The sequence below is a fragment of the Ochotona princeps genome, chromosome 2 (assembly GCF_030435755.1).
Source record: "Ochotona princeps isolate mOchPri1 chromosome 2, mOchPri1.hap1, whole genome shotgun sequence".
NCBI lineage: Eukaryota > Metazoa > Chordata > Mammalia > Lagomorpha > Ochotonidae > Ochotona > Ochotona princeps.
This window is the reverse complement of record NC_080833.1, coordinates 122,394,569-122,421,861: the sequence shown is the minus strand read 5'-3', so window position 1 is coordinate 122,421,861 and position 27,293 is coordinate 122,394,569. Positions and strand designations below refer to the sequence as shown.

General features: G+C 47.9%; 2 protein-coding genes across 2 annotated transcripts in view; one reads left to right on the top strand and one right to left on the bottom strand.

Moving 5' to 3' along the window:
* The window catches only part of NME7 (NME/NM23 family member 7), a 210,938-nt gene extending 209,712 nt beyond the window's left edge, over positions 1–1,226 (top strand). The window contains exon 12 of the mRNA XM_004589161.4: positions 1,064–1,226. Within this exon, the coding sequence (XP_004589218.3) occupies positions 1,064–1,096 (33 nt within the window). The 3' untranslated portion in view covers positions 1,097–1,226. The remainder of the gene's footprint in view (positions 1–1,063) is intronic.
* ATP1B1 (ATPase Na+/K+ transporting subunit beta 1) lies at positions 1,164–25,896 on the bottom strand. Its single transcript, XM_058660608.1, has 6 exons — positions 25,474–25,896; positions 21,036–21,164; positions 7,230–7,385; positions 5,415–5,599; positions 3,782–3,859; positions 1,164–2,590 (listed from the first exon to the last, which is right to left on the bottom strand). The coding sequence occupies exons 1-6, from the start codon at positions 25,568–25,570 to the stop codon at positions 2,327–2,329; spliced, it is 909 nt and encodes a 302-aa protein (XP_058516591.1). The 5' UTR covers positions 25,571–25,896; the 3' UTR covers positions 1,164–2,326.
* Positions 25,897–27,293: the final 1,397 nt, after the last annotated feature.

Below are 27,293 nucleotides of genomic sequence, written 5' to 3'. Positions count from 1 at the left end.
CCACTCTGCAAAAGGAGCGGATGTTTCAACAACACAAACCATCTCCTGCCCTAGGAGTGACACCTTCTATTTCCCATGGACAGAAGTTACTTTTTGAGAAGTGTCTTCTTAAAGATGCTGTTAGCATGTGGACTTTGCTGTATTTCCTTTCCTCGACGACTGTGAAGGCTCTGGAAAGCTCTACAGCAGTTATGCCATTTTCCACAGCCTCCTTTACTGTTTTATGTTAAATGAACTCATCGCTCCCCTGGTATTAATGTGCCGTCAGAGAATTTGCTGCTCCAGAGGCAGTGAAGTGAGGGTTCAGGTAGTATTTTTCAAAGATCAGATAGGCAGGGTGGTAAATGCGCTGGTGCGCCTGAACAAGGCGACTGAAGCTGTTTCGGCATCTCTGCATGAGCTGTGTTGTCACAGAACTGGCCAGGCCTCCAGCTCCCCCAACCTCCTTCTCTGCCTGGCCTGAAGGCTAAAACGAACTGCTAATGCTCTCATTAACTGCCCAGGCTGTGAAGGAGTTTCAATTTTCAGAAACCTGATGCCAGAACCTTAGTTTGGATATTTCCCTGTTGCCTAAGTGATATTAAATCTTCAATTAAATTACTTCTGAAAAAAATGCTTTTCAGAAACCTGAGTTGTTGTCTTCTCACAGCAAGGCTAATGTCCTAACATGGCTAAATGAGGACTTGGGTCAAACCAACAAGAAAGGCGGAAAGACGTAAACCCTAATTTACTGCGCCTCCAGTGCAACCTAATTTTTTTTTTAACTGAACTGTTAACTTTGATCTTTTTTCTTTAAAAAATAAAAGAAAGATATACAGTAAAGCACGAGCAGGGAAGAAAGTTCCATGTGTTCTAAACTGAGTGAAACTATAATGCAATGTATTTCTGAAACTGAACTTCAAACTGAAACTATTGATTCCTCATCTGTAATTAACCTCATCAGCTCTGAGGAGGGTGTGCCGTGGTCCCCTAGTGGCCAGAGCTCTGACCAATGTCCAGGCCCGGGTGGGTGGAAAGGGCCAATCTCTACATGAACTAATGGGGTCATGTGTTTGTCTTTCAGGTTCAGTATTTCTTCAAGATCCTGGATAACTAGCAAAATAGAATGTGAAGAAGTCATAGCCTGGGGCATGTAGACAAGAGTGAATCACGCACATAAGGGATGTTATGTGTTCATTCTTTTATTGTCCATTGTTTTAACCTGACTGAATACAAGATCAACAAGAGCACTGTACTCCTGGCAATTATTACATATGTTAGAACATGGAGTTTTGCACTGTAGACAACATATAACACCAGTCTATGGGGTACTGCATTGCTTTTTATAAAGTTCAAAATAAAGATTTATTTTCAAACAAGTGACTTTGGTTTATTTCATACATTACACTTTTTTCTTGCAGAAAAAAAATAAAATTGTACAACTGCATAAATATAAAATTCTTCCACCATGAAAATGGTTAAAACATTCATAAAGACACAGCACCAGCATGTGATGCCTCCAGAGAAAGGAAAAAGGGAAAGTAAAAGAAGATGAAAAGCAAATGAATTCGCCCTGTCACCAGCACAGTGATGGGCAGCCCCAGATCTCAGACACAGCACTGGAACATACTGGAGGATAGGGGAAGAGATGTCGGGACAGCATTCAGTAGGAAGCACAACACAACCCATCATCTTTCTGTGTTTTTCTGTAGTGTCACTTAAAATGTAAAGGGCAGTTCCCCCATGACAGGCCACCCCCCCAGCCCCAGAGAAAGAAGAAAAATACGAAAGACCGAACACCACAGGATAAAGACTATGGAGTGTGTTAAAAATGCTCATTGGATGGGCCATTATCTTTGAAAGAGCCAAACCAAAAAAAAAAAGTACCATGCCAGTTTTATTCCCATTGAATATTTACACCTTGGACAGCAAACCTTGCTCACATAAAGTAGAAAACAGATATGATAAAACATGGCTTGAAAAATGACCAGAGTGTGCACCTATAGTACTGTACACTAAATAAAATACACAAGGCAGCAATACTTAGGGGCCAGAAACACTGCTTACTACAAGTCAGTTATGGAATCATAATTTACAGTAAAAATGGGCACGTCCCAAGGCTCAATTTTTATTTTTCTTTTGTCATTTACAGTAGAATAAATATTTTGTTGCTATTGCTACACTTTAAATTTACATTCTAACCTATTAAATGCAGAAAGCTAGTGTAAAGCATATAGATTAAGTGTAGGTCCCATACGTATGACAGTTTTTTTTTTTTTCAAGACTAGTAGGTTTTTGTATCTTTTTAACTTATTCAATGGCTAGTGGGGAAGATTTGTGCTTGTGATCAGCTCTTAATTTCAATTTTTACATCGAAACGTCCCTGAAAACGGTCTTTCTCACTGTACCCAATGTTCTCACCGTACGCCTTACACTCTATGCGAATTTCAGTGTCCATGGTGAGGTTGGTGAACTGTACCGCCAGCAGCGGCTGCAAGTACTTGGGCTGCAGGAGTTTGCCGTAGTAGGGGTAATACTGCAGAGGGAAACCAGCATAGCCAGCCATTCCATAGTACTCCATGCTTCCAACTTTATCCTTATCTTCGTCTCGCTGGGAAACAGAGTGAAATGGGAACTGGTTGGTTTATATCCTGAAAGACAGCCTACACTCACACACATACAAGACTCAGCCTTAAGAAACATCCTAAGAGAAGGCTACTCTCAATATGCCAATGGGGAAACCAAGGCAAGGATCAACTGTTTCTACAAGACAGCCCAGCCTCCAAGAAGGGGTCAGCACACAACCAGACAACGCAGTGCTGTCCCAGAAGCTATGCACTGTCTTACATACATGTCTGTATAAGCCTTTCATTTTCTTCTACATATTTCCTTTCTTGGTGCCAGCATAAAATGGAACTCCTGGAGACTCTCTCGCTAAATAATTAACCAAGTAATGGTTTCTGAAAGGGAACATGTCCTGGTTGTTAATCTTTTAATAATTTTTAAAGAGAAGTGGGAACCACAAATTTTTATGACATCATTACTGTTTCAAAATGTCACCCCAACACTTTTAACATAAACTATGGGCCATTGAGAAGCACTCTTGTGGGCTAGTTCTTATTTGCAGTTTTATAAACAAGTATTCAAATTGATAAATCATGGGTGGGGAATGTCTTCCTGTAGGCTGTCACTAAGTCTTCAAAATCCCTTGTTTGGCCAAAGCAACCACAGGAGGGACTTGGAATTCAATATTTTTTAAGTTGATAATTTGTATGGCTTGTGAATGATGATATAAACACTGAAATAGCCCTTAATCGAGCCACTCCTTGATTAAGTTCAGATATCTGACTCCCTTGTGCCAATGGAGAACTAGCATGCAGTTCTATTCCTGATCCTGGTTTCTGTCCATTTTGTATTGTTTTTTCAAAGAATAATTATTTTAAAGGTGAAATGACGCAACAGGAGAAAGGGGAAAGAGACTCCCTCTGAGTTCCCCAGGAATGACACAGTCCTCCTCCAGGAAGCTGCATCAGAAGTGGAGCAGCTGAGACACAAACCAGACACTCCAAACACATGTGGGCATGCCAAGCAGGGGCTTAACCTGCTGTGTCAATATGTTACCATGATACCTACTCCTCTTTCTGTCTTTTTGCAAGGTTGGCCAGGATAGCTACAACTCACCTAACTGGGTATTTTTCTTGTTTATTACATTACAATTTTATCTGTAGTTGAAAATAGACTCATTCCCACTCTCCACCTGTCCCCACCCCACCACACCCCTGTTTTTAGTAATCCTCCTTACCTTGCCAGTGCATTGAACAGGCAGCACATTCGGACTATACTTCACTGGGGAAAACTCCAAGGACTCATTCTTGGGAGGCTGAAAATGAAATCCCTGTTGGTCACTAATTTGTAAACAACTGTTTAGAATTCTAAAACATAAAACAGGTCTGCAGTCCAAACAGCAAGCCAACTTAAACAACAGGACACTTCAGAATAGTGGACTAATGGCTTCCCCTAACTGATCTAATTAGGAAGGCTCGCATTTATGATTTTGTTGAAATGAAAGCAACTTCAGAAGATTTTTTGAGAACTCTACGTAAGCCATGTAATAGCCCAGTACTGAATGGAGCTTTGAATGAGAACCTGTTCTCTCAAAGACACTGGTAAGTAGGAGCTAGTCTCAAAAAGTATGCTCTTGGTTGGCTACGATGATAATTACTGAGGCTACCAATTCAGTTTTCCTAAAACTAGGATTTTCCTCCTGAATCATGAATAAGGTCAACCTTTTCTCTCCAGAATGCCTGACTCCTGGAAATTGACTTGTAGGTTGACCCCAAACTCCTGGAAGACAATCATTTGCTTATTCGCATCAACACACCATGTGAGTAGATATAACACGCTGGGTCTGAGCAAGGTCAGACAAAATGGACTGATCTGTACATCAGTAAAAATTACTATTTGTTTTAGAATAAAAGATTGCGGTGCTCTGGAACTTTCTTCCAGCAGTACATTTACTCTTAAAAAGGTATGGTGAGGAAATGATTATTGATAAAAGACGTTGCATATGAATGCACACTGATAATATGAAGAGAATGTTAATCCTCAGAGAATGAAGAAAGTCATGCCAAGTGAGATGCTAGGGCACTGCCATCTCTGACAGAATAATTCCCATGACAAACAGCTGGGGGTTTGGGTGGGAGAGATGACTTTGGAAGTGGCTATAGTCAACCAATGGATACCAATTAAAAAAAAAAAAAAGAAAAGATTGAGGAGCTGAGCTTATCATTTTGTGGAAGATCCAGATACAGGCAAAGATCTGAATCAGGACAGCAGACCTTGCCAAACAACTCAGCGTCTGCAGTGAGAAATACTGGAGCTACAGTGGCACAATCGTTCGCGCAGTACTTAGCAAGGAGAAATATCAGAAGCAGAGGATTCAAAAATGTTGGCACTGATCTTTTAGCCATGCTATGCCAATTCCTTGGCCTAACAGCTGAATGGTGTTGGTTAGGTATTCTCAAATACAAGCATGACACAATGGCTCTCACCATTTTTCTTCCTACAGACCCTCTGTTGGAGAGGGCAACATTGAGGAGACTGCTCAAGCCACCCAGTAAGGCTAGCAGCCATCTGCCCACTTCCCCACCTCTGCCTCTGGAGGTCGTAAGGCGCCGTGATGCACCCTTCAGTTTACAAAACTTCTCATTTCTGCCTTGATTTTCTTTTGAACCTATCATTCACAGGTGACAAGTTTTATGGAAAGAGATTAATAGCACTCATTAAATAAAGGGGCAAATGAGTCCGATTTCAGAAACGACGAGTTTCTTCCCATAAGCCAAAATACAGCAGCCAATCCCTAACAAAACTGCACACATGTCAGAGCTCAAGGGTGAGGCAGATGCACTACCCTCTGGAGTTTACATACTACTTGCCTTAGGTTTGAAGCCCAGGACTCGGTTGAGTTTTATAATGATGCATGGTTTGCCCTCTCTGTAGCCGTAAGTTTCATCATTCAATCCAGAGCAATTTCCCAGCCAGTCGAGCTTGAACCTGCAGACCTTCCGTTCGCCACGCTCATTGTTAAATTCTCCTCGTTCTTTAGGTTCACTGGGCAAATCTAAAAAATGCACAAGTCGTTCTGATATTTTATCAGTAATTCCCGTAACGCCACTAAGATAGAAAAAGAACTTTCTTCCTCAGCAAAATGACTTAGCCTGAGACAGTGCTATTCGCCACGCAACAGGTGGAATGAAGTGAGGCTCCCTCTGCACTGACAATATAAGGATCCCAGGCCAACAGTGCAGGTTCAGGATGTCAAAGCTTGAAGTGCAGCACCTGAGCTGTGGTCTCTGGCACACTGCTCTGCCCCTCAATAGTGGATCACTCAGCGATTTAGAAGACTGAAAGGTAGCTGTGTCATGTTTCATGAGTAGCATCATTCACACAGGGCACACTGGCTTAGCTCAACAACAGGGACATAGTAATTCAAATACACATTAAGAGGACTGTCACTAATATGCAAAACTGGAAGTGTTTTGTCCAAATCTCTTGGAACTGTGCCCATAAATAGTGTGTGAAACGGCAAAGCAAGGGATAGAAAAGAATCGAATATTTTCTTTTCCAACAACTATTTACATTTCTTTCGTTTTCTGAGTTCCTGCTTTTTGACACTGAGATTTTTTTTAATCCTTAAATGACAAATTTTATTCTAGAATTTTTAATTCAGAGCATCCTAAGTAAAAGCCAGAGAAAGACTAAATGAAAACAGAGTCAAAGCTAATACATAGCATCCTACAGAAGGCTGGTTCAGAAGTCAGAACTTTTATATTCTTTACATATACATATTTATGTCTACATAGATATGTTAAGTTCACAAATTAGTTTCCCTTCGAATGGAAATCTGCCTCAGTTTTAGTCCTTTTGCAAACTGATTCTCTCTTGTTGTTACAAAATTACATGAAACTTATTTAAATTCTAATGAGAAAAAGTCACAGTGAAGATCTTTCCTTTACATATTGTTTCCAGTATAACTTCAAATGGCAGCATCAATTCCATGAGAGGACCAAACTAGAGTCTTCCACAAAAACGACAGAGTTGGCAAATGTTGGAATTCAATCAGAAGGAATGCCATCACCAAGGAGCTCAGAGAGAGAGTGAGACAGAGGGGGAGAGAGACAGAGAGAGCTCTTTCTGGTAGGTGTGAGAACAAGGGTCGAGGTGTTGAGCAAGAGGAAGGTGTGCATTCTCATCAATGACTCACTGAAACGCAATGCCACTCTCGACCTTTGAACTGTCACCTTTTCCAAAACTCTCAGCTACTGACGACTTTCTCCACGTCTGAATCCAAATGGGACCTGCGGTGGATGCTCTGACTAGAAATCCTCCTTCCTCAGGAACAGTGTGGCTTCCTTTAGGTCTGAAGCCCACCACTGTGGGGAGAGAAGCTGCTGCTTGACTGCACCTCTCTGTGGGCGTACGACACAACACTGCCAGTGCGGCCTCTGAGTGCCTCGTGGGCAGTAGAGCCGTCTTAGGAGTGCTTCACAGTCAGAGCCCTTTCCAATGCAGAAAGCAGTAGGACTCGGAGCTCCACGGTATCCTCCTGCGTAAAGAGATTCTCAAGGTGGCCAAGAGTTCAGCTGTTCCATGACTTCAGGAATCTCACCATCATTAACCAACAGAAACAGGAAATGAACAACAAAGGACAAAGACAATGAGTTACCGACAGCGGCACTGAGTCGACTTACCACCACAATCTTCAAAAATCATGTCATCCTTCTGGGCGGAGTCTTTGTACTTCTCCAGGAACCTGACTATGTTCACCACATATTCTTCATAGCTCTTGGGATCATTAGGACGAAAGGCGATTTCAGTCTTCTGGATCTGAGGAACCTGTGTTAATCCTAGACCACAGAGGAAGTCAACAAAAGAGCAACAGATCAGTAGGAAAGCAGGAAACCATTTCTCCATATAGAACATTCTGCAAACCTCCCTTTGCAAAAAAAAAAAAAAAAAAAATTGTATAAATTTTACTTTCCTGATGAACCCAATCCTCTGGCATGTAAATTAAGCACCTTGGTGCCAATGGCTATGCCTTCGTATCCTGTATAGTTCCATTTACTAACAACATACCATGATGGCATAAATTCCACTTGCAACCAAAGGTTAAGCACCTGGCCCAAGGTCAAAGAGAAAGTAGTGGAAGTGATGGCACTGGAATTCCAGCTCAGATATGCTGTACTCCAAAGCCTGTTATTTTTCTTGTGCCTCCATGCACACTTTTTTTTTTTTTTAAAAAAAATGCATGCTGGCTGGTAATCAATGCCGGCTTTCCCCTCCCTAGTTGCAGGAAGCCTTGCGCATGGAGGTCTTCTTTTTGGACTTCTTGTCAATGAATTTATAACCACTTCATGCTCTCCAAAACTCAAAGCTACTCAACAGAGATCTTTCCTTGGATCTTGTAACTAAACTGGAAGAATTTGGCAGTTATGTGCAATTACTATTGCCGCTTTGTGTGTGCCTTGGTATTGCACTCTTAAAACCACTTTGTTGGATCCTTTAGTACCTAAAAGCCTCTTCCTTCACCAGGTTTCCTATGTGATTATTTGAACACAGCACCATTCAGGGGCAGTAGGTCCAGACTCAATCACAGGTGCATTCATTTGATTTAAGACTGCTCAGTAAAACTTGAATTTCAGATGAAGATCAAATGATTTTCAAAGTATTTTTTAAATACAAGCTTGCCCCACAGTGTATGTGGGATATATTTACCCTAAAGAATTACTGTGTATTTAGCTAAAATTCCCATTTAACTGGGCATCCTATATTTTCATCTACCAAATCTGGCAACCAGATTCTAACCCTGACACCTTGATCAGAGTGGCTCATCAGAACCATCCTGTCTTCCTCCACTGGCTTCCTACGGCTGGGGAGCCCCCTGACTGGGCACCCCTGAGGTCACTCTCGAGACTGGCTTCAGAGGTTCTGCCCCAGACCTACCAAATCACCACCTCTTATAGAGGGTGCTCAGCAGCATCTAAGAGAGATGAAGAATGCCTCAAGCACACTTAGTGTAGAACAACTACTCTAGGGAATTAACATTTAAGAGCGCCAATCGTGATAATTAATGTGGATGTGGCGAGGATATTAATTGCTTGGCAATGTTCTCTGTGGGCTTGAGAAGCAAGCTCCAAGGTGTTGTGGGCTGAGGAGCTGATTTACATTCCTTTAGCTGAGCACTCAGGAACCGGGCCTACAGCAGTAGCACCTGGCCTTTGCAGACTCATTGGCGTCCTATTGTCCTGTTAAGGGGCTTGGGGGAAAGAGGATATAATATGGTAATAAAGAGGCTTAGGGCAGAGGCTCCCACCACTTCTAACACCATCATGGTCTCCATGTGTCGGTGCTTTTTGCTCGGACATTCGCCATGCCTACTATGCCGGCTCAGCTAGCCGCGACAAATGGCACCATAACGTGGGGCACAGCGCAAAGGACGTCCGAGGGACCCCTGGAACTACGAAGGTAAGGAATTAAGGAATTAGGAATTAAGAAATTTTGAATTAAGAATTTGGAATTTGGGAATTTTGCAGGGGCATAACTGATTTAATCCCCAGACCCTCTCCCTGTGCTAGGGCACGAGGGACTATCTGAGGGACCCCTATCTGAGGGGCAAATTAATCTCATCCCCAGTCCTCCCCGTTCAGGGGCACGAGGGACAATCTGAGGGACCCCGGAAATCCGGAGGCAAGTTTAGGATTTAGCTCTAGAGGGGCATAATTAATTTCATCCCCAGACCTTCTCCCTGTCTTTGGGCACGAGGGACAATCTGAGGGACCCCGGAAATCTAGAGGCAGGTTTTAAAATTTTTGCAGGGGAATAAGTAAAATTTATCATGGGGCAAGAACTCTCCAAAATGCAGGTAATTAAGGGAATCCGAGATCTGCTCCAGTCACTAGGCACCGACACTATGCTTAAGGCCTCGCAGAGTTTTTTTGAAACTGTCTGCGACGTATTCCCATGGTTTGCTTTCACTGTAGTCATCCTTTTTCTCTGGCGCTTGCTAAATATTGCTTGGTCATCCCGTCAAGCAGTGGTGGAAGCCCGCCATAAGAAATTGTCCGTTAAAAGTAGGAGACAGCTACAAACCAGGGTAAATAAGGAGAAAGAGCCCCAGACAAGACAAGGTCTGGAGAAAGTGCGCGAAAAAGATTCGCGGTCCTCTTCTGAGGAGGCTGAGGAGGAAAAGGATGGAAGTGAGTTTGCCGAGGATCCTCCACCTGTAGAGCGTGTGCCAAACAAATGTCCCTCTTGGACAGGCACAGAGCTCTCTGCGCCGCCTGAGCCACTGGCGCCATCATGTCTGAGCACAGTTGTAAAAGGTTTACAAGAGCAACTTCAGCGCCTCTCCCTTCAGTTGAGGCAGGAACAGAGTGGATGCACTGTTGGTCGTGCTGGACCCCCCACTTTCAACTTCTCTTTCAGCTGTGGAACGTGCGGTACAGCAAGCACAGGAGCAGGGAGACCCTGAGGCAGCTGCCCTTGCTAGGCGCTTTACCTTCCTGGTAGTTGAGGTAGAGAATCAGCAGGGGCAGAGAATCAGACAACACCTGGCACTGTCCTTTAAGGACATAAAGAGTCTGAGGGACGCTGTTGCCATATACGGTCCATCGGCCCCCTTTACTGTTTCCATGATTGAAGCCTTGGCACCTAACAATTTGACTCCGGCCGATTGGAAACAGCTCTGTAAGGCAACTCTGGATGGGGGCGATTTTCTAATGTGGAAATCTGAGTTTTTTGAGCTTTGCCTTGACACAGCACGGCAAAATACCCAGGCAGGCTTTCCTGAGAGAAATCATGATATGTTGACCGGAGAGGGGAATTTTGCTAATGTACAGGATCAGATTAATTATGACCCAGGAGTTTATGGACAGACCGCTGCTGCTGCAGTGAGGGCCTGGAAGTTTTTATCACCAAAGGGCTCGCTACATTTACATCTCTCTAAAATTGTCCAAGGCCCGGACGAGCCTTACCAGGCATTTGTAGATCGCCTACTGGTAACTGCAGATAGGGTATTTGGTGATGCAGATCAAGCCCTGCCTTTCGTAAAGCAACTAGCATATGAAAATGCCAACAAATGGTGCCAGGAAGCAATTAGACCTTGGACGCATAAGCCCCTTAACATGTATCTTAAACTTTGTAAGTACATCGGGAAAGGACAGATAATGGGCGCAGCCATTGCAGAGGCATTGCGTGATGGCACAACCGTGGGCTCGGGAGTTTGCCCAAAACAAGGATGTTTTAAATGTGGCCGGCTAGGGCATATCCGCCGGAACTGCCCACTCCAAGGTTGTACACAGGCTGTTAATATGGACAGGCAGTCCCCAGGAGTTTGCCCTCGATGCCAACGTGGGAAACATTGGGCAAATGAATACAGGTTTTTCTCTCTTGTTTTTCCTCCCGCCACTATGGCAGAAGATTAGTTCCTTCTTTCCTCTGAACCTGAGGACTCGCTCTTGTGAGTGAACCTTAGCTCATTGAATTTGAAGCTTGTGTTTGCTTGTGTTATCCCTATGTTTCTCTCTTAAGCACAGGAGATGCCTCTGAAAGGAATGACACCAAGTTCCAGTGCACCCTGACAGCATGCTGGAATGGCGATTGCGATTCTGCTGTTCTCCTGCAGCTGCCCTGAATCCCGCCTGTGTCTGTTGGGACTGACGGAGAGGCCTATGTTGGCCTGATAAGAATAAAAGAGACTTTGGCATAACGGCGGCCATCATAGCCAGTACGTCAACAGCCACTACCACCAGCTACCGTGGTGACAGTGAACAAGGTCGCAGAACAGACTGCCAGAGTTATGGAACAACAGGACTTTACTGATGAACATGAGCGGGTGGGCATGCTTATGCTGTGACTGTGGGTTGATTTGTTGGAAAAGAAATAGCAGATGCTGTTAGATTTGGTCTAGGCCTCCTGTACCCCATCGTATGCCTTTCTGTTGTATTGTATGCATTTCTGGTGTATCATCTGTGCAAGTGCAAAATGTTTTCCCAAGCCTGGGAACTGCTGTCTGCTCATTGTGACTGAGCTAAGTTACTCCTAAGATCATGGCCTCTTGTCTCCCATTGTGCCTTTTACGTATGTTTTACCTGTGAAGTGCTTTGTTTTCCCAAGCCCAGGAACTGCTGTTTGCTCATTGCTACTGAGCTGATATTCACTCCTAGCCATGGAACAGGGTTGCCAGCCTCCCCAAGTATGGGGAATCTGTTGTGAGCTGAGGAGTTGATTTACATTCCTTTAGCTGAGCACTCAGGAATCAGGCCTACAGCAGTAACACCTGGTCTCTGCAGACTCATTGGCGTCCTATTGTACTGTTAAGGGGCTTGGGGGGAAGAGGATATAATATGGTAATAAAGAGGCTTAGGGCGGACGGCTCCCACCACTTCTAACACCATCATGGTCTCCGTGTACATTTGCCGTGCCTATTATGCCGGCTCAGCTAGCCGCGACACCAAGGATAGGCTATTGTTTTAGCGAGAGATTAAGGAAGGCTTTGAACATCCAAAGTGGTTAAATAATGAGGTGGATCAAGTTTAGGAAGCTGTATGAGCAGGTTTTTGAATGGGTGCAGTTCACTGGAGGAACAGAAAAGATGACAATTAGAACCAGAGGGGTGACCCAAGATAGAGGACTTCAGGGGTGACATTGAGAACCACCTCAAAAACTAACAGGAACCTGAAGAATCCAGGGGGACGAAGCATCAACAATGAAGGAAAAATGAGCAAGGGAAAGAAGCAGACTTTGCTCCTTTAAAAATCTTTGGTTTAAAATAAACAAAGGCTACTACGCTTAAATTTATAGGAGATCAGAAGCCAAAGAAACCTACTGACATATGTTTAAGAACTAAATATCCTCTCAACAATCTTTTTCCACCCTCATTCATCGTGTAAGAAAGCAACACAATGAAAATTATATGTTCACAAAAACAAAATAAACAAAGGTGAGTGGAAACAAAATAAACAGAGGTTGAGTGAGTGCAAGCTTCCACTGAAATGTAATGCTTCAGATAGCGGAGGCAAACAGAGCTGCCATTGAAAACAGGGAAAGCTGACCAAAGAAGCACCTACCAGGTCGGGGTTGTAAACAAGACTTGTTTTAAATCCAAGTAACTTGCCTGGACCTGGGAAAGTGCAGAGACAGGCCCAGAGCCAAAGGCTCGGCAGAACACAGGAGAGAGAAGTGCTTTCCCCCAGGAATGCTGAGAGAATGCGGCCTGCAGGGGCAGCCCCACCCGAGAGGCCCTATCAGCTAAAGAGTTTGCACAGAAATTTTTTCAAAGGTATTTTGTAAGACAGGAGATTGGTGGGGGAGAAATGGGCTAAGAGAAGATGTACATACTCAGGGTGAAATGGTGAATCCAGACAGCGAAAGCAAGGGAGCAGGAGTGGAGGCAAGGGAGGAGATCAGATGTCAGAAACTAAGGGCTGGCCTCTGACCATCAGCAAGTGGGAAGGTGGGGACATCTACAGCCAGCTGACTGCAGGGACACCCCTGGGAGAAGGATGTGTGCTGTCGTCCATCTGTAGAGAGGGGATGCAGCAAAATCCCGACGCTGATGGGGTGCATCCTCATACGAGGCTTGGAGGATCTCACTGAGTAAGCTGAAGAAAGGAAAATAAGCCAAAGCAGCCCTACGTCACACAGTAAGAGTCCCAAGTGCCCTCAGCCCACCCTGGCCGGGTTTCAGCTGGCCTCCCTGACAGCTGGCCTCTCACTCCCCAGTAACCTCTCCCTTTTGTCTTCTAGGTACCACTCAAGATTGTATTTCCTTGATATGTGTGCGAAGTACAAGATTGCTTCTTGGATTCTCCAAGGAAAAGAGAGGGCAAGAAGAGAGGGGGAATCGCGCGGAAGCTTCTCCATCCGCCACAATGTCACGTCTAGGGTCACCACGCGGAAATAGCCCAGGTGGCAGGAGCAAGCAGTCCTCCATCCTCTCGGCTCTTCACCACCAAAACAATGCTAGTAGTGCATTTCTTCTTCAGGAACCTAGCAGCTATGGTCAAAGCCAAGTTCATGTTCGATTGATAACCTGTGTCAGCCTCTCTTATTAGCCATCACTTCATCCATGATTCCTGACAACAGAAGTCTTACTCCTTGTCATTGTGCTGCTGGCCCAGACAACAGCTATACACAACTGGTCTCAGGCCTTCCAGAGAGGACCAGTAAGAAACAATGGGACAAAGTCACGGAATCACACTGATTTGTACCTGCCAGCCTGAATCGTTCAGTCAGCATTGCTCATGCTCTAAGCCCAGTCAAGTGTCACCAAGTAAGAAATTGTGGGTCAGCCTAGAGGAGCCTGACGCTGTTCTGATCACAAAGGCAGCACCAGGCACCGAGCAAATCAAAAACACCAGGATGAAATGGGCAACTGAGCCGGGTTAGACTTTGGATCAACGTCTGTGTCTTGTCCTTTCTGAATTAGGTGAAAGAGGACCTTGGTAGAGGCAGCCGAGAAGGACAGATGAGCCCAGGAAGTTCAGCCATGTGTGCTTTCTTCTGTGGGCAAAGTTCATCTCTGGCGTCCGAGGGGTACAAGAAGATAACTAGAGGAACCTTAGCGGCCATTTTGCCAAGATAATCAGCTTCTGTGGCAGGTGTCGGACGTAGTAGGTTAAGAGGTGGTGTGAAACGCCCCACTGCATACCACAGTGCCTTGCTTGGCGTCCCCAGCTCCTCTTCTGATTCTAGCTTCCTGCTAAGGCCTGCCCTGGGAGCTAGGAGGTGATGGCTCAAGTCCTTGGAGGAGTCCTACCACCCACGTGGGAAACTAGATGGAGTTTTGGGCTTCAGCATCAGCTGCTGTAGGCTTTTGGGAAGGAAAACCAGAGGATGAATGATCTCTCTTTCCCTGCTTTTCAAATGAAGAAAGAGGAGAGGAATGAAGGGGAACAAGAAGAGGAAGAGGAAGGGAAATGGAAAACAGAAAAGAAAGGAAAAAGAAAAGGGCCCAAATGCTATTTTTGGAAAACTCGGATGCTTCGTAATTAGGTCATGCTCCCAACTCCTCCATGTCCTGAGCAAGGAACACACGCATCCTGATGTGCCCACACACACATCTGTGCGGCCATTCTCCAGCCCAAGGGCCCTCCTGGAGGGCCTTCCCACCCCCATTTCCTCCTCTTTCAAGACATTCTCTCAGTCTGTCAACCACTGTCCCAACCTCCTTTATCCACAGCCTAAGAGCCCAGGAACATCTGTGAATCTTCTATCTTCTTTCTATCTCTCTATCTATCTTCTATCCACTGGTTCACTCCCCAAATGGCCACAATGGCTGGAGCTAAGCAGATCCAAAGCTGAAAGCCAGGAGCTTTATCTGGGTGTCCACATGGGCACAGGAGTCCAAAGACTTGGGCCATCCACTACTGAGTTCCCAGGTCATAAGCATAGAGGCAGGTCAGAAGTAGAGAGTGAGGACTAGAACTAACAACATATCCGATACCAGCACCACAGCTGGAAGCTTAGTCTACTTTGCCACAGCGCCAGTCAGAAGCATGTGAAATTTTTACATTGGGCTTTTAATCAATATTTCAAATTTACACAAGATTTGAACTTTAAAAAAAATTCTTTAAAGATGTATTTGCTTTTCATCTGTCTCATATCGAGAAAAACAAATAACACCCAGGCTGACAATGTGGCATGATGTATAGAACCGCTGTATGTATTTATATGGGATCCAGTTCACTTGCCAGCTTCGCTGCTTTGAATCTCGCTCTTTTAACGGCCTGAGAAAAGCCGTGGAAGATGGACCAGGTGTTTGGGTTTCTGCGCCCACTTGGGAGACCTCAATGAACTTCCTGGATTCGGGCTGGCTTGGCCCTAGCCACTGTGGCCACTTGAGGAGTAAACCAGAGGATGGGAGACTCCTTTCTCTCTTCCTATTCCTACTCCTCTGTAACTTTCCAAGTACATACATGAATCTTAAAAGAAAGAAAAGAAAGGAAAACAAAAGAAAAAACACTATCTTTGGCCTTAACTAGAAGGGAACCAACAAGAAAAAAAAAAAAAAAAGAAAGGAGGGAGTGAAAAAGAGGAAGTAAAGGGCTTCCCATTAACAAAAAAAAGAAAAAAAGTATTTTGCTCCAGTTACATTTGTGATATGGCCAATCTATCATGCTCTGTCTACTTGTGGGTTGGAAGTAGCTAAATTAGAATGCAGCCATTTTAACCTTGTCATACTTGCTCAAGTGGCTCTCCCAGCACAGCTGCTTGTACCTGTCATTTAATACAGCTGATGAATCACTAACCAAATACTCTAAACAGGCATCACTTTCCGTAGGCTCCTCCAGGAGGGAGCCAGATGACTAAGCACACAGGAGGCATGGCCTCTGCGCGACGGCCACGCACAACGTGCCCGCAGCCCAGTCAGCTGCACACGCCTGGCTGGAAAAGATTTTCCAAATTAACGAAATCTGGGAGAGTATGATCAGATAGACATAGAGAGTGTGAAGTTACTGTGCATTTCAAATTGCTTTGCAGCACCAAATTTTTTTTTTATAGAAAAAAGCAGATTTTCAGACAGAAGGAGAGACAGAAGGATCTCCCATGTGCTGGTTCACTCCCCAGATGGCCACAACCATCGGAGCTGAGCTGATCTGAAGCCAGAGGCCAAGAACTTCTTGTGAGTCTCCCATGCAGGTGCATGGTCCCAAGGCTTCAGGCCATTCTCCACTCTTTCCCTAAAGTGAAGCAGCCAGCACACAAACTGGTACCCACATGGCCGCCAGGTTTGGAGGTGAAGGATTAGACCGTTGAGCCAATGTACTGGTCCCCAACTTCTCTTTTGAATTCATTTTCCACAAACTCTTGGAAAGTCCCCTGGCATGCGCTTATATGCCCATATACATAGAGACATACAAACACACTCTGGTGTATATAGATTTTCTACTCTTTGAATGGTTCTAGACAGATGCTACGGAAAGCACAGGGGACAAAGCAGCCCGGGGTTTTTTGTACTAAATTTCTGCTCCAGGTCAGCCCTACAGGATAGGCCACAGTGGATCTTCCTAACTTGAAGCAGGGCACATGGGCACCCTCCCAGACATCCTGAAGCTGCTTTCTTTGAACAGTGAACAAGGTGAAGGAGTGGACGGTCCCCACGGCCTCTCTAGATCATCCTGCCTGAGCCAAGAGCCTCGGACGCTGGCTGAAGGCCCTTTTCTGTCCATGAGGTCAGTTCTCATGAGCAGACTTCTCCCTGCAGTTGTACGTTCATTTTCAGGCGCGTAAACACTCTTTTCTCATATGTTCTTTTTCATATGTTCTATCCTTTTTTTTTAGAATTAAAAACATTTTAATGTAATTTTCCTTCATATGTTCTATCTTTTAAAAAGCACATACAACTTCACAGGGATGTATTATTATTTTTTATGGTTCATAATTATGCTTATCCTCCAAAGATCACAAGAGGCCACTTCCATAAAGGGAAAAATAGAGACAGACAAACCTTAGTATTTGACACTAACTAGGTATTTTGTTCAAGACCAAATCAAAGAACAAGTGCATACTATACAACTGACTTGTCTAGTTATAAAACATTTGCTAAGTCGCCAGTATCCTGAAATTGGACACTAAGTCCTATGTGGTGTGTGATGAGGTCTGTCCATGCATACATGTGGGAAAAGATATCCTCATCTGGTCAACAGCTACTGGACACTACTTTCCAGTTCCCATTCAGGTCCGCAGTTTCTCTCTAGTCTTGTCTGTTGTCAGATGGCCCATCAGGTCACGAGTACTAGCAGGAGAGCGCCAACCAACCACCCAGAGCCATCTATCCCACACCCTCTGATTTTATCCTGGCAGGGACAGAGACCCCCCAGGCTGTTCTTTCCTTCCACTAACACCCTCGACAACAGAGCCCTTCCCCAGGATGTGAAGCTGCACCGACCAACCCAGCATCGGTCCTGTTGTCCTTACCGATCTTCCACCTGCTTCTGCTTGCCAAGAACCTCTGTTCCGCTCACACGCCTTACAATGAGCATACATTTCTTCAGCTTTAGGAACATTTTAAAGTTAATCCTTAGGCTCCCTTTGCCCAGGAAATGATTTATGTGTGGTATCCCGGTCTTCAGAAAGAAAGTCACAGCTACAGGGCAGGTGAGTTGCAAAGACAAAGTTCCCCAGAATAAGTCCTTTACTACGCCAGGAAGGCTGGGCAAGTAGCCTCTGGACATCGCAACTGCCACCAAATGCTGAGGTATCTGTAGCCTAAGAGTTCTGGGAGAAGGTTGGTACAATTCACCTGATGGTGGGAAAAGAAGAGGAAAAGAGGGAAAGCTACGCAGGCCTGGACTGAGTGTGTGCATACATCAATGTGCCTCAGGTCAGCTGGCACGTTACCAATGTGTGGGTTCCAACCAAGCACAGAGGAAAGACACCTTCTCAGTACTTTCAAGTACCAATGTGTCTGAAGAACAAGGAAGCCAAGTGTTTCTAATGACCTCTGAAATCGGAGACAAAGTGATACGAATGTGATGCAGTTTGAGGAGAAGAAACAACTCAGCTCTTGTGAGACTGACTTCATCACTTCTCAGGAATTTTATTTAAACACTTGGGATTTGTACTGCCATGGCTAATCCCCTACCAGATTTCCAGATCAAAAAATTCCCTCTCCCCAAACAGATGGAATCAAAACTGTTGGCAGTGCCAAGGTGGTCTGCAGGTGCCCAGGCAACCTACACCTGCCCAGAGTCCAGAACACTCTTAACATGAGCTCGGCCAGCATCGGAGCCACCTTGAAGAGCGAAACAACCGTGAGAGCAAGAGCAGGAGTCAAGTCCATATGTGCTTACGTGGAAGCATCTAGGCCAGCACTCCCCCCCGGGTCCCACCCCTTGACACCCAGCACCCTTCACTTCACTGCACAGTGGCTCTGTGGGCGCGGATGGGGGAAGGGCATCAGCGGATGCAAAGAAGACTTTTCCATTACAGCACGGGGCAGGCAGCATGGAGGGCCGGCCTCGGGATGCTCAGTGAGTAAAGACAGCTATGGAGGATGGGAGACAAGGCCGTCACTGCGAGCGAGGGGCGATCCCGCACCACCACATTCCAGAAGGGGAAGCCCATACAGCCGTCAGGCTAGGCTTGAAGTGCTGTGACAGTGAGCCAGGAACAGTGGATGACAGTGTTGGTAAGTATTATCTCCTCAGAGGATGAAAGGCCTCTAGCTCTCACAAGGTACAAGTGACTCGACTGATATTTTTTCCCTCTTGGTCATGACAATGCAGGCTTAGACACACCAAGGTGAAACCTCAAAATTGTCAGGGCCTGCTTCAATGTGGGTGTTTGATCTGCATATTTATGGAGGTCATTATCATTCCAAAGTACAACTTAAACACCTGCTGTACCAAGCAGGGTCCAGCTGGGTCCCTCAACGCACACAGGGCCCTGTGGTTTTCTAACGGCTGTCATATTCCTGGGTTAAAAGCACAGAAAACTTCCACTGGGTAAGGGGGCTATGGTTGGCTTAGATCAATCCGGGAAGGTGACTGGTAAGGGGGTGAAGAAAAGGACAGGGAATCACAAAGACCCTGGAGGCCAGAGTGGGGAATACGGAGGCCCTCGGCGGTGACCGAGACCCAAGCAAGCACAGGAATGCATAGCTCCAAGATGAGCCACCAGCATTCCTCTGCAGAAGGGGGAGTTGGTCAGGTCAGTGCAACTGCTGTGAACACTCTAAATATAGGTACAAAGAGTACGTCTTTGAGGAAGGGGCCGGAAGGAGAGGCTGGCAGGGGATGGGCACCCAGCACCCAGCCAGTCAGGGCACGGCCGGCTACAAGTTTAGCAAACTGGACTGTTGGTGAGACTTGGTTCTGCAAACGGCATGAGGAAAATGTTTTACATTTGATGCATTTGGACTCCCGCAGAGTTCATCATCAAGGACCCTTTTCGAAAGCTAGGAAATTAAAATTAAGTTTCCAAACAATTTTTGTGCCATCTTTGGTATAAGAATTACTATACACAGGCATCATCATGGAAGAACGGCTTTTAAACAGCCATTATTAAACAGGAAGGGGGACGACAAAAACAAACATCTACACACTCTGCGATCACCACCACCACTAACACTACCATGAGAGGTCATCCAGTACAGGTTAGAAAAAACAAACAGGCTTCATTATCACAGAGGCTGGTGAGAAACGTGTTTATTTCAGTTCTCCGTATGCATCAGAATTCTTAGCTCACCACCCTTTCCATAGGGGAAACAATTGCTGGAAACTGACTTACCTGGCAAATTTAACTCATTTATGTAGATATGTATTTTCTTTATTGAATTCCAATAATGTGTGTGTGCACAGATATATACAGAGAATGTGTATATATTTAGGTATATGCATATATACACATACATATGGATATCTGTATAAGTTCTTTTAAACTAGACGTAGCGCTAGCCGACAATGCCTGACATCTATGTAACACAAGAATTGCTGTTTCCTTCCCACAGCAGAGAGGTGGGGATGATGAACACGTTACCTAGGCTGCTCGATGCTGTGCAGATGGTTTCAAGACTGTCATTCCAGACAGCTGTTATTAAATTGTTGCCCAGAGAAAGAGGAGAAGAGGCAGCTGTCACCTCCCTGCCAGCAGCAAGCTCAAGGTCACTGACAAAGTGAGAACCCGGAAGTTATGCAACACTTCCTGTCGAGGCACTCCAACAACAACTTCCAGAAGTGCTGGACGGTCAACTCATGTTGGCTGCTGTTCCACTGCCTCGTCTTATAAGAGCCAGAGGCAATGGCAGTGGGCCTTCCAAGGGGCTCCAAGACTGCTAAGGGTATACCGAGCTGCCCATACGGTGCAGCAACACATGGCATCCACACCAAGGTGTGCCTCAGGGCTCCTGCACAATCTGTTTATTTTCCTGGTCCAGAAATCTGGTACATAAGACTCATCATCAAACCCGTTTTTATAGTGCAAAGCACCAAGAGCCATGGTGTTTAAGGTCAAGATGCAGGTGGGAAAGGAGACCCCTGACACCTTGGCTCCTCTCTGTGTGAGTGGCTGGTCCACTGCAAATCTTCTTGCCATCTTTAAAGGTAAATTAAAGACGCCGAAGCATCCGCCCAAATTATTCTTGTAAAGGATTTATCTGAGTCACACTTCCCTCAAGAAAGTAAAACAACATGTGTTAAGGGTACAAATGATTCCACTACCCATCAATCTTGTGCGTGTCAAGGGCGAGGAGACACAGCCTGCCATCAGGGGCCAGTCACACAGTGGCGAGTGGCAGGAGCAGGAGTCTCCTCCCCAGAGCTGTGCAAACGACAAGCCTGCAAGGCCGGGAGCTCTGCCTGCAATGCGGGTTGTGGTAAGGCTGCAGCTGAGACGTGCCTGTTTCCTCCTTCCACGCTTGGTATAAAATCTCACTCACACACACACACACACACACACACACAAAGGGTTCGGAAGGATTCTTGCTCACTTGCAAAACCTGACACCCACTGGACCTACCTACGCAGGCACTGAACCCTCCTCCCAACTGATTTTACCTGGCGGGGCCACCCGGTCCTGGTAGGTGGGCTTAAATTCACTGATGGTGAGCAGCATCACCTGGATGGTTCCGATGAAGATGCCGGCCAGGCAGCCATAAAATATGACGTAGAAGAGAAGGATCTTAACTGCAAGGAGAACAGAGGAGACAACAGGTCGTGATGGGGTTCGGCACTCAGATGAAAGCCTCCTCTTCCCGCGGATGCACACCCCCGCCACGGCTTCCCCTCGACCCTGCTTCCCCAGAGCTCCTTTCGCAACATGGAACCAAGCAGCAAATCTCACTTCCACTGGTGTGTGGTGAAAATGGGGGGATGAGTAGCTCTCCATTCTGGGCAAGGGGGCAGAGACAGAAGGAATGTGCGGCCGTGGCTAGGGTTCATGCACATATGATTTTATTCCCGAAATCAAAATACGTGTGTGTGTGTGTACATATATGTGTGTGCACGTGTGTACACATATCCACAAAGATCAATACAATTGACAGCTATGCCGCATACTTATGCAACACATTTCAAACATGATGATACATTCCTTGGGAAACACGGTGGAGTGTTCTCCCTGCTTGTCCCTTGACATTTGATGCTACAATTCAGGATCTGCATTTCGTCCCAATGCTCAAATACCTAAGGGTTTGTACGTGGCCGCAGAGCAGCGAATGCAGAGGAAAGTCTCTTGCCCCTTACTATCGCCCTAGTTTTGTCATCTTTTCCCGTCCCTGGGAAGGAGGGAGAGCAGGACAAGACAAAAGGTTAAAAAAAAATCCTATCGTTAAAAAAAATGCTGTGTGACTTCAAGCGTCACCTTCTGGTTGGTGACTTCATGAGCTGCAATTCACGGGATAAAAGCACAGAGACCGAAATAACTGTAAAAGAAAGAAAGAGGGGAAAAAAAAAAATCCCAACAAGCCCACAGACTGGAATGGAGCTATCAGTTACTAGTTTACACGGATTATCTCACTGATTAGCCGCACAGTAACAGCCTGTACTAGGCATCGCCCGGCAGCCCTGTGCCAACCAAATAACCCGACACGAACGCCAAAGTAGGAACCGGTGAACTGTAACATTATCAAGTCAGAAACACGACCGCACAGAGGAGCTCTAGGTTGCTTCTAAAGTGGTCCAAGTCTCCTGCACTAAAACCTGGAGTACTTGGACGGAGAGCAGCGGAGAGGAAGTAAGCAGCCAGACTTCAAGTGCAGGAATCAGTCTTTTCCCTCTCCATTCCTCTAAGGGCCCAGCTTCCCCATCACACAATAAATGATTCCGAACATCACACCGGAACAAGAGAAACACATACAAAACCTCAGCAGAGTGCTTAATCATAATCCTCCCCTCTCCCCACCTGCAGAACAAGGAAATGGGCCTTGAAAAGCACAGGTGAGGAGGAATGTGCAGGTTGCATAACCCGGAGCCACCCCCGCCCCCACGGCTCCTCCACTCCATCCCAGCAGGACAGGGGTTAAGTGCTGCATTCTGTATCCAAGCAGCAGTAGGCAAATGGCAGGGCTGTGACGTCAAGGGATCTGGAAAATTTTTCCGAAGAGGTGCGGAGTGGGTACAAGGGGATCAGCGAGCGAGCAGCTGGAGTCTTCAGGGCTTGGCTCTCTTTCCTGGGGCCCCTTGTCCCCCATTTCATGTAGACAACCGTAGCTAGCCACATGAGCCTCTCCCATTGGCTGGCAGTCCACATTTCTGTACTCACGCTACAGATGAGGCTACCCGATGTTAACAGCACAAAAGGCGCATAATTCACACTACAGTTTAAACTGCAGAGCGCTGGAAAAACAAGCCATTGTGCAAGCACTTTCACTAAATGTATGCAAGCCATTCCATTCTGCTCAGATATATCGGAAGAGAAGCTCCCCCAACCCCTATCTTTCTGCTCTGACATATTTCTTAGCAAAATCTCACCTAGTTACTGTTCTGAGGTCGCCTGGTTACAGGGAAGCATGTTGAACTGTTAGTGCTAATGAAGGTGGCTGACCCAGACCCAGGCCACCAGGAGCCACTCAAAAAAAAAAAAAAAAACCAAAAGGAAAACAAACACAACAAAAACAACAAAAATCCCAGCCTAGACCTGCAGCACAAACCATCATGGCACGGAAGGAAAGCTTTAAAGGTGTTTTCCCTTTGGTGCAAATAAATATATATTAGATTTTGCGATCAGGAAAAGGAAAAGTACCCTTGCAAAGGTCACAGGTACATAGGAAAATGGCTTCAGGGCTGAACTATCAAAACAAAATGCTGGTATTAACTTCACCAGAAGGCAGAAAGCACAAAGTGATTTGCATGCCATGATTCCTCCAGCAGGTGACAGGCTGGAGTCCCCTGCATCCATCTTGATGAGAATCTACCTACAACAAAAGTGAGCCAAGGGCACGCTGCCCTCCTCCCAAGGGCATCCGTGTTGGGCCTAGTGCTTTAAAAAGGGCCTTTTCGCCACAGCAGACAGGCTGACGGCCGCTACCTTCTCTGCCTGGAAGAGGTTCTGTCTCTTCCAAAAGGTCAGACAGGAGCAGGCAGACATATTAGCACGAAACACAGACTGGAGCAAGCCCAGTACCTGTACCTAGGAAAATGGAAGCCAAGAGCAGAGAAGCAGCCTGGCGCTGCGGACCTGCGATCGTCCATCCGGGTAAGGGTGTGAGATCAAGCCACAGACACGAACACATTGTCTGTATCTTCCATGGTTGTGTCAACCTAAAGACTGCGTCCTTCCATACCGCCTTCCCCTTACAGCAAATATTACTCTAGGAAACATGGAGTTGGAATGAGGAAAGAAATGCATTTTACGAAGGGGAAGAACACTAGAGGGCAAATTTCACAATGTGCCTGGAGGCACTGCAGCCCTGGCCCAGTGCCATGTCACAGCCAGGCTGAGCCCACCAGGGAAGGCAGCCTGGCTAACCTGGGGAGACCAGCACCCACTTCCGGGTCCGCAGTGCACCTCCCAGGCCTCCCTTAAGTTCAAGGAGTTGCTAGGAGATGGCCCTGGCTGGGAGCTGTTCAGCCTACACAAGCCCCACGGCTCCTCAGGTATCCCCTTGTACATCAGAAAAACACAGGGAGCTATCTTTACTGCCAGAGCCACTAAGACAATCCCAGTCTCCGCAAAGCAGTGTAAAATCGCACACAAAAGGTAAAAGCCATGCTAGAAAGAACCACATTTTCCATGGCTCAGGACCTAGGCTTCCCAGTAATGCCCTGGAATGAGGTTTCACCTTGACTAACCTTGAAGTGTGATGCATTATTAACCCTTTGATTCTCCATCAAGACAGACTTGCTATAGGCCGCATATTTTTCCTTTACCCCCCCCCAAAAAATCATGTTACATTGCTTCCATTTCAAAATGTCAGCCGAGCCCTATTTCCCTGACTCATTCTCCCCCTGTTCACACAGATCCTGCCAACCAGGAACGCTGCATCAGCCCCTCCTCAGGGCTCCCCTGGTGACTGCAGCGGTGGGGCGGCTGCTGCTGCTGCTGATGATGATGATGGAGAAGGGGGAGGGGGCAGCGATGCTGCAGGGGGGACTCCCCTCCCTTCCGCAGGCAGGACTCACGCAGATCTGCCTACAACTCTGCCCTTCAAAATGACCTTAAAAAAAAAAAGTCAGCTTCCTGGTATAAGGTGTCAGAAAGCCCGTAAGAGATCTAATTTCCTAATTTTCAGTGGAGTGGGGGACAAATGGGTGGCATATTCATGCAACCAAGCAACAGGCTGGGCAACATTTTCAGAGATCGACTGCCTCTCTGTGCTATTTATCTCTTGGACTAACGGATGCCTTACTGTAACCAGCCCAAGCTGCCCATGGGCATCTGTTTGGACCAAAAAAACAATCAGTCTTTCACATATTTCCGGCCAGAGCTCTGAAACCGAGCCCCGACATGGATCTCAATGGGCCAGTCTAGGTCAGCGGGAGGGAAGCGCCGGCCACCGCTATAAAATCTTGCAGTGTGGACCCCGAGTCCTCTCCCTGGCCCCTCTCCTCTCTTCGTGGGCACGCATTCAGACCAGAAGCAAGATGCTGTGCCACACGACCTCGTCCGCATTACATTCGAAAACTACAGTAGCTTCTCTCGCAGTCCCCAAATCCCGTTTTTGGAGAGACCTAGGACAGTCACAGGGCGACACATAGCCAGTCTCCCTGAGTTTGGCCATTCCCAACAGGAAAAGAATCGAATGATGCCCGCTGGGGTGGCTGCACATTACCAAAAGACCAGCCTGGCACGCTACACACACACACACACACACACACACAGCCCCTCTGGCAGGCGGGCTCCCGCAGCCACCCCGCGCCCTCCTGGGGACTCCGCATTCCGGGGCAGCAGGACCCGCACATCGCAGCCGGCCTGGCCGGTGCTGCGGAGGAGGGGTGCGCGGAACCGGCACCGGCAGGGCGCTAGGAGCGGCAGCCCGCAGAACCCGGTACTTACACCAGCTGCCACCGGTCCTGCCCAAGAACTCCTTCTTCTCCGAGTTCCAGATGAATTTCTTCCAGCTGCCTTCCTCCTTGGCTTTCCCGCGCGCCATGGTGGCGGCTCAGCAGCTGCCGCGGGACTGAAGGTGGGGACTGCGGCGGCGTGCGCCTCGCGTGCTCGCGGCAGCCGGTCGGCGTGCGTGCGGGGCCCGGCTCTCTCCGAGGCTGGGACGCGCCGCTGCCGCTGCGGCTCCTCCAAGTGCCGAGACGCGAGACGCGCGGCCGAGGGAGCCCAGGCAGCGGCGGGGGGCGGGGGGCGGCGACGCGCGGGGGCGGAGGAGGGGGGCGGGACGCGCGGGCTGGGCGGCTCCGAGCCCCGCACCTATTGGTGGGCGCACGGCCGCTCACCGCTCCCTTTGGTCCTCCTCCACGCACTCCTCTCGCCCTGAGGGGCTCGGACGCTCGGCTGCCCCCCGGGGGGGGGGTCCCTCCTCTGCGGCGACGGGCGAAGGGAGGGGAAAAGTCAAGCGGGAAGGACGGACCGGCGGACCGCGGGGCCTCGCCACACACACGCACACACACACGCGCGCGCGCGCCCCGAAGCGAGAACCTGGCCGGGGGCGCGGGCCCTACCTTTACTATATACCGCGCCCTGGCCGCTCGGACCCCGCCCGCCGCCCTGCCGTCCAGCCAATGGCCGCGCTGGAAGGCGGGGTCCCGGAGCCGGCGGGGCGGGCGCGGGGCCCGCACAAAGGAGCCGCCCGGGCGCGCCGGCCTGCCTAGGGGAGCCGGGGCGCAGAGCAGAGCGAAGGGAGCGGCGGGGAGCGCACACCCCTACCCCCGCATCTCTTTGCTGGGCGCAAAACCCACCCCGCCTCGGAGATGGGGGTGGGGGGTGGCCTGCCTTGGAGTCGCTCCCCGAGGCCCTGACCCAGCCCCCACGGTCAAGTGGCTCTCCGTCGCGCTTGAGGGGCGAGGGAAGGTCACTCCGGGACGGCTGGAGGCACGGTCTGCCCAGCTCCGCCCTTCCTCTCCGCTCCTGCACCTGCCGCCCCCTCGCAGTCCAGGCCACTGCGGTTGCAGTTCCAGCCGGTCCCTCCTCCCAGACCCGCCCAGCCGGCAGCCTTGGTTCCCTAGAGTCCGGGCTGTGCTCCTTGCGAGCGGCCTGAGCCACCTTGAGCAGGGACAGTTGCCAAGCCCATTGCAGGGCGGTAGCCCCGGAGCCAGGACTCTGGGAGGGGGTAGCCCCCAGTGAGCTGACCTCTGGAAACCGGTTGTAGCTCACGCCAGTCCAGACCCGGGCGACAGTGTCTTTGCACGTGACCCAGCAGCTTCGGTGCCAGGCCGGCAGCTGGTGTGCTCAATGGCGTGCTTCTGTTCCGCTTGGGGTGCCCCCACCTCGTTCTGCTGTACCGTGCCTGTAGCTAAAGGACATTTGGGATCACCCGAGCTCTTGTGGCAAGAAGATGCAGGGCAGCCCTGGGCACGATACCCCCTCGTTTTTCCAGCCGAAGCCTCCTCTGGTCCGGGAGTAGCAGCATCACACTTCCCTCTCAGGGCAGTGACACAGCAGAAAACTCTGGGTCCTCCTGCAGTCGCCGCAGAGCGAGCCCCATCACCAGGGTCCACTCAGCCTTGCAGGTTGCAAAGCCAAAATTCCCACTCTAGTGTCAAGGAACTACTCAGTACACGGGTCTAGGTCACTCTTCCGTGCCCAAGGTCAGCCTTGCAGGTTTCAGGACCAGCTGGACTGAAATAGGTAATAGGCCTTCCCAAGGCCCACCAGGCAAAGCTGAACATCCCTAAGATGGGGGGGGGGGTGGTGGTAGCGGCCAC